This window comes from Entamoeba invadens (genome assembly GCF_000330505.1).
Source record: "Entamoeba invadens IP1 unplaced genomic scaffold scaff_1105074726215, whole genome shotgun sequence".
Classification (NCBI taxonomy): Eukaryota; Evosea; order Mastigamoebida; family Endamoebidae; genus Entamoeba; species Entamoeba invadens.
This window is the reverse complement of record NW_004440347.1, coordinates 135,638-143,454: the sequence shown is the minus strand read 5'-3', so window position 1 is coordinate 143,454 and position 7,817 is coordinate 135,638. Positions and strand designations below refer to the sequence as shown.

At 28.3% G+C, this 7,817-nt stretch overlaps 1 protein-coding gene across 1 annotated transcript; it reads right to left on the bottom strand.

Annotated features, from left to right (window-relative positions):
- Positions 1-7,245: 7,245 nt before the first annotated feature.
- On the bottom strand, positions 7,246-7,817 carry EIN_454260 (hypothetical protein; the record flags this gene model as incomplete). The annotated part of the gene is made up of 1 exon (XM_004256429.1): positions 7,246-7,817. A coding segment is annotated over one exon (572 nt), but the record flags the coding sequence as incomplete, so codon positions are not given.

Here is a 7,817-nt window from a genome sequence, read left to right as displayed (position 1 = left end):
AGAATTTATTTGTAAGTAAACGGGATATTACCAACATAATAAAAACATTTAACCAAAAATACATTCGTTTTCAAATAAAAAAATAAACATTAAGTTTGATAATTTTAATCAATAAATAAAACAAGAATGAATGTTGTTATCTTCGTTATCGGCTTCTTCCTTGTCGTCACTTTAAATTTATCACTTTAATATCATTTTCTTCATTGTGTTGCTGTCTAATAAACAAACAAAAACTGTTTAACTTCGCATTAAATGTTATATTTTGTAATTTACACTTTAAAAGTTCTCTTTTATACTCTTCTCCGTTTTTTGATTATTAGAATATTAAAAATTTATATTTTACAGATTTTTATTGCGATAAAACTTGTTAATATTAAATGGAAAATTTAATTAAAAAAAAAATAAAACCAAGTTATTTTTTTTCGAGGTTTCTTTTCATTTGAAATTTTGTTCTTTTCATCCTTTTTGATTTTCATAAGTTTTTCAACACCGAGCCTGTGTTCTCTATCAGTAAAAATTTCAATGGAGACTCTAACAGTTTGGGTTTCTTTTCTTTTTAGATCCTTACCAAGAAAAGAGCAAACCTCTCTGGCATAAGACATGTCAATTTTTGCAACCCTTTTAAGAAGGTCTACAGTGTTGAAGTTGGGGTTAACACGTCTCATGTTTTCCAACTCTTCTTTTGATGGGTGTTGAACCACGTATATTATACCAGCCTGTTTGAAGGCACCGGTCATCGTGTCGACATCAGACACTACTTCCCATGAGTAAACAAGCTGCTTAATTTTGTCTTCCTCCGAGAGCTTTGCAATTTTTTTCAATGCATTTTTGAACTCGGGTGAGTTCATTTTGAGAATTTTCCCGTTTCTTTGGACCTTTTAGTCACACTTTTCATTTTCTTTTTCATATAATGAAATTTTGTGTAAGATCAAATTGTTTTTGTCCGCAAGGAAAGTTTTTTGTTTCCCGAAAATTCCCAGATCCATAGGCTGACATAAATGGGAACTGTGGGGACTTCCTTTATAATTTCAACACAATTTTCCCGAAATAATGCTTCAATTTCATCACTGAAATGCCCCGAAAAGCCGTCAATAATTAGATATGCCTTCGTATCAACTCTCACACCCATTCGGTTTCTTTTTTCCTTAATATTCGGGAAAAACACTTGTTTGAGCCACAATGTGTACAATTGCGTATTTAGAACACCCGATTTTTGGTATCTAATAATAGCACGACTCTTGAGTTCCACAATTAGCTTGTCTTCGATGGTGAGTCTTTTGGTAACAACAAGGGGTATCATTTTTGTCCCATCTAGACAACCACAACACAAAAGACTCGTTCTAGAACAATCTCTGTCGACTTCGTTAAAAACTTGTTCCCCCTGATTCGACTGACAATTAGACAACTCGGGTTCTTGAATCAACCCATTCATCGAATCCAACTTCATCCAAGTTAAAAACTAGCTCAAATCCGCATCCATCCAATTTTCTTTTTAATTCTGAGTAATACTGCAGGATGGCAGTTTGTGATACCTCTGCTCGTTTTGTTTCCATAACTTGGGCCTTTTTTGTTTCAATTCCTGGGATTAATTTAAGGACTTTATTTAATTGCCTTGTTCCCATTGTTTTGCCGAAATTTTCAAACATGAAAAGTCCAATTTCTTCTGGTTTTGCTTTTTTGGTTTCCTTCATTTCTTCTGCTATTTTTAGAACTTCTTCGTCCGAAAGAAGTCGTTTTCTTCCCTTTCAGAAATTTTTCCATTTTTGTCTTCTTTTCGTATTTTTTAAATTTGGGAATTTACACCCGATTCCTTAAAAGTCCCGAAAAAATACTCAAGTGCTACTCTAATTGATTTTTTAGTTCCTTTAAACTCATTAATTGGTACATTAGAAAGATCGTTTAATGAAAACCGCACTTGCTCTCTAAAAGTGGGAAAAGATTTTTTTTATTTTTATCTCAAGGTCTTGGAAAGCTTTGAAAATAATAGGGCAATTAATTAGGTATTGTTCAGCCCTTTGACTAACAGGAATTTTCGGACCAATCATTTTCAAACTTTCATGTTTTTCGGAACCTTTTTTATATTCTTTCTTTAATTGAGGGGGCTTGAAAGAAGGTTGGGACATTGTTTAAAAAGGGTTATAAAAGAGTTTATTAAATAGGCTATTGATATTGTTTTTTATATAATTGTTAAATTTTATTGATTAATTATTATTTTTATTTCAAAATTTAACAAGTGTTTTTTTAATCTAAAAATTTTATAGTTACTTTGTTTTGTTGTGATAAAAGACTTTTTTTTAATTTTTATTGTTAGTAAAGTTAAAGAATTGTTTTTATAATTTACTTGTATATTATCAAATGAAAAATAACTTTGTTATTAATTAATAAATTTGTTGTTTGTTAATAATATTTTTAATCAATTTAAATAATTGATGTTGCGATAAATAAATTTAGATTTATAAATTATTATATTTAAAAACTATTAATTATTATAATTTAACCATTTGTGTTACTAAAATCATATTTTTTGAAAAACTGGTTAAAAAATAGTTTATTTACTATTATAAAATAGTTAAAAACGATGACTTATATTTTTCTTATTGTCAACTTAAATTGCATGACACCCATAGAATGATCATGAATTGATTCATTTGACACAATATATCGAAGCCGTGGTTATCGTTGTGTATTTCTTTTGAACTTTCAAGTGTTGAGTAGTTTTCATTACTTTTCAGACCCACCATTTGATCAATTTTTGAAACAAGTTATGGTATAAATGATAATAAATTTATTAATGTTTATAGTTATTTTATTCTTCTTTATAAAAGTATGTGCGAAAATCCCAAAATGTTACATATATTTACTGTAATAAAATGAACAAGATAGTCCATCAAATAGTAAGAAAGTTGTTGAATATCATTATTTTATAATTAGTGGATAAAGGTATAAGAACCCCTCTAAAATAAATAACACATCAACTTTCACTTTGGCACCAGGTCTTCTTAATAACGTATTGAGCTGATAACAGTCATTGTCTCCATGATGTTTTCAACAATTTTTATTGAAATGCACTTTTGGGCAAGCATTTTTGCTGGCGGGAAAACCTCTTCACCACCATTTACTTGTTTTATTGTATAGAAAAATAACGTTTTTTGGCATTTTGCCGAGTTTTAAAATAAAAAATAATACGGTGGCGAAAAACCGCTTTAGATCTGTTTTTGTCTTTTCGTAACCAAATTCTTATTGTTTTATTATAAAAACTTATCCAATAACCAAATATTGCCTTTTTAAATTGTGAAAAAATAGTGTGTTTTTTCTCGGCATACAAATATTTTTTAACCAAATGTATTGAATAACATAAGAGAACACACAATAAACTTGAATTTATTCACCATGCAGAAATGATTGCCGCACTTTTGGATCGTCCACAGTATCCTCCCAGTCTTTTTTAACATTTTTCTGCACGGCGGGAAAAACCGCTTTATTACCATTTCCTGATAAAATTCCACACAGTTATAACCAAAGTTTCAATTTGCCTCAAATAACTGAGGTTTTGGTGGAAAAAAGCTAAATAACACGAGAAATTATAACAGACATGTGCAGCGCCCTTTTACTGCTTCTGATAATTTACACAAAATTATCCGTATTACATTGTTTTTATTGACCAATATCAATAAATTGCTTCGTTTATTTTATAAAAAGTTTCAAAAAAGCAAGTACAACGAAATAACGAGTCATTTATCGCTTGCTTGACAGGCACTTGAAAAACCGCTGGGAATGGATGCACTCACGTTCAGTTAGTGAGTATGTCCAAAGTGCGTTTTTTTCAGTTTGGCAGTGAAATGCATTTCTGAGCGAATGAGGAATCCAACAAGAGGGGTGTGAAATAAAGGTGCAGTTTGTCTTTGCTGAGAGACATTGAAGAGTGGTGTATCAAAAACATGTGCTGGGTTATTTATTTACTATGTTGCTCGAGAGGTAATAGATTTGACTGTTGAGTATTTGTTTAATGGATGATTAAAAAATTGAAAAAAAATATTAAGGAGTGAAAGGGGGTGTGAAAAAAAGGTACACTTGCGGGTTAGTGTTTTTGAGTTTTTTATTTCTGCAAAAAATTGAAAAAATATTTAATAAAAAGTTCATTTTATTTGATAAATTTTAAGATGTTTTTTGGTTATTTTGACCTCAAAGAACAGTTTCGAAGTCAATCTTTCTTGCTCCTCCTTTTATCATTCGGCAAATCCAGACTTCACTTTACATAAAAAATAATTCACAAATTTCAATAACAAACATCGGCATCTTGAAAAAGTAATAGCTATTCTTGTAAACCTTGATTTTTGAATCAAATCGAGGAAAAGGAAAAAAATAAACTATACAAAAAACTATAATCATATTATCATTTTACTATTAAATTATCAAAAGCGGTTTTTTTTCCTGAAGAGGTTTTTTCCACTTCTTTATTAATGATTCTAGTATGTCTGTTAGTTTATTTTTTTAGAGCTAAAACTATTATTTACTTATTTTATATACCCCGAAATAAAAATTAAAAATTAGGTAATATAAAATGATGATTTTAGAGTTTTTTATTAAAGAAAATTTATCATTATGAAAAAATAATATTTTGCTCGAAAATTGAGCTTAAAATGCAGTTTTGGGTTTTTTAAACTGTATTTTAAAAAACGATAGCGAAAAAAATAAAATTTAAGTAATATTTCGGGAATGTTCATACAAATTAACCATCCTTTTATTTGGGAATTTTTTAATTTTGGTCTTTTACTGGTCTCGTTTTTATTCACAAAAAATCGAATTTGTATTTTTTTTTCACCTGTTTTTTCTTGTCTTATTGTCTCTTTTTTACAAAGAAAAATTAAAATTTAGATTTAGAGTAAATTTTTGCCCAAAGATGTATCAAAAACAACATTTGTTTATTTTTTTTTAATCACAGTACAAAACAACAATAAAAATACACAAAAAAAGATAAAAGAATCACAACCAAAAATAAATAAACACTTTTGAAAATTGTTTTATTTTACTAAAATAAACCAAATTCACTTCTAAATCATTATTTTTGTTATTATTATAAACAAATTTAAAATATTAATTATAAAAGAATAATAAAAGACATCAATGAAAGAGACTATTAAACAGACATTTTTATGATATTTTCAAATAAAAAAAGAAACACAACTTTAAATATCAATGGTAGCGATTGATAAATTAATAATAAAATCACTTCAAAATGGTGATTCATATTCTTCAATCCAAAGTTTTTACAACGTTTCACCGAACCGAATATCAAAAATTGAAAAGGTGTTGTCAGGAGAAATTGTAATTCCTTTAAACAAAAGAGGGAGACCAAATAAGAGAACAGAGTTGGTATGTCAAATGGTTAAAAACAAACCACTTCAAACCCATTTTCAACTTGTCATGAATTGGCACAAGCCGCAAACGTTTCAAAGTCGACAATTTATAACATACGGAAAGAACAAAAATTTAAGTATAGTAAACAAAAGTCGACACAAATATTAACAGAAAAACAAATTATAAACAGGTACAATTTTTGCAAAAAGTCGCTCAAAAAAAACATCAAAAAATGGGAATCTGTTATCGTGTCAGATGAGTCAAGATTTTGTTTGTTTCCAGATAAAAAATATTGTTGGATGCTATCAACAAAAATTAAAAGTCTTTTAAACAAAACAACAACAAAATGGAAAATAAGAATCAACATAAACACGTTTAAAAAACAACACAACAAATACAAAAATATAATTCAAGTTTAATGGTTTGGGGTGCGATTGGTCAAGATTATAAATCAAAATTAATAGTTTGCAAAGACAGAATGAAAGCCACAGATTACCGTTCCATGTTAAAAAATAATGGAGTCATTAAAGACATGACAAAACACAGAAGCAAATTGTTTTTTCAACAGAATGGTGCACCACCACATAAAGCACTTGAAACAATGAGATGGTTAAAAGAAATGAAAACAAACCCAGTAGAATGGCCATCTTCTAGCCCCGATTTGTCACCAATTGAACATCTATGGGCAATTCTTGAAACAAGAATTCGCAAGAAAAAAGTTATTTAGAACAAAAAGTCTTTTGTTTAGAGCACTCAAAAAAGAATGGAAACAGTTGCCAATTTTAATGATAAATAAGTTGATGGACTCATTGATAAGCAGATTTAAAATATGTAAAATGGAAAAAGGAGGTCCAATCGGCCACTTGAGCAATTTTAAACTATTTAACAAATACGAAAATTGTTTAAATTAATTTAATATTTTAGTTGTTTTTTGTCTATTTGACAGTTAATAGTCTTTAAAATTTGGTGGTCATAATTAATAAAAATAAAATGATAACGAAATATAAATAAATTAGGATGTTTTCCCAATGTTTAAAGATAAAAATAGGTAATCCAAAATGGGCGCTATCGATTAAATGAAAACAGTTTATAAATTTTTACTGGGTTTTCAGAATAAAGTTTTAAATTGTTACATAAACAGATACTCGAAGAGTTAACAATATACATTTGCCGTTTTTAACCACTTTCATTTATTTTAAATGTTGTATATATTATTAATATCATATTTCGTCAAAAACTGATTAATATAAAAAGGATATATAATTTATTGATGTTTATGTCTAAAATGGTAGTTTGATAACATTGATTATTGTAATTAATTTAATTAAAAAAATTTAATTAAGATAATAAAATTTAAAATATTAAAGAGATTTTTAATGAATTTCATAATTATAACATTCAAAATATCAAACAAAATTTGTATGTCATTATCATTTTTCAGAATCGTTTATATTTTGCACATTTCGAATAATTGTTATTTAATTTATTTTAATGGTGTCGTGTTTGAACAGTTTTATATCAATATCAACAAATTTTAATACAGTAAAAAGTGTCTTTTTGTGGGTTTTTATATTTGTGGGTTACGTCTATTTGTGGGTCAATGGACCAATCAAATTCAAAACCCACAAATAATTATTTTGCTCTCGAACCTTGAATTTAAGTCCACTTAGATAAATAATATAGTTTTATTATAATTAAAAAAACTACAATATTTTCTATAACACTGTTTTTTTATGGAAAAAATGGTGAATAGAATTTACTTCACAATTCCATGATAAACCCACAAATAAACACCTTTTACTGTATAAGTTTTATTGTTGAATATTTTTTTATTTTTTTTATTATTTTTAAACAAACAAAATTGATTAAAATTCTTAGTTTAGAATTTTAGAATAAGATAGCCATAACGACTATAGCCATAATCGCAAAAACAGCATTTGTTCCATTGCATTTTCCTCCCTCCAACTTGTATTCTGCCATACATGCAGTGCATTCATCTACCTTTTCACAAGTTGCACACCCTTCAACGGTACATTTAATGCATTTATTTGTGGTTTCATCTGTCATATATCCTTCTGAACATTTATTAACGCACTTCAAAGTGTCAGCCACAAGATTGAATTTGGTATTGCATTTAGTACACTTGTCGTCTTTATCACAAACATCACAATTCTCAGTGGCACACTTGTCACACTTTTTGATTGGGGTATCAACTGGTTTACCAGAGGTGCATTTATCAACACATGAATGTTTGTCGGCAGCAATGTATTTGGTATCACATTTAGTGCATTGTTCACCTTTTCCAATTGTTTCACAAGTTCCACAGCCATCAATAGTGCATTCTTCACAAGTCATTGTAGCTATATTTGCTTTACCAGTTTTGCAAATTTTTGAACAAGTCTCATCAAGATTGATGTAATCGGTTGGTGTAGTGCATTTGATGCATTTGGTTGGTGGTG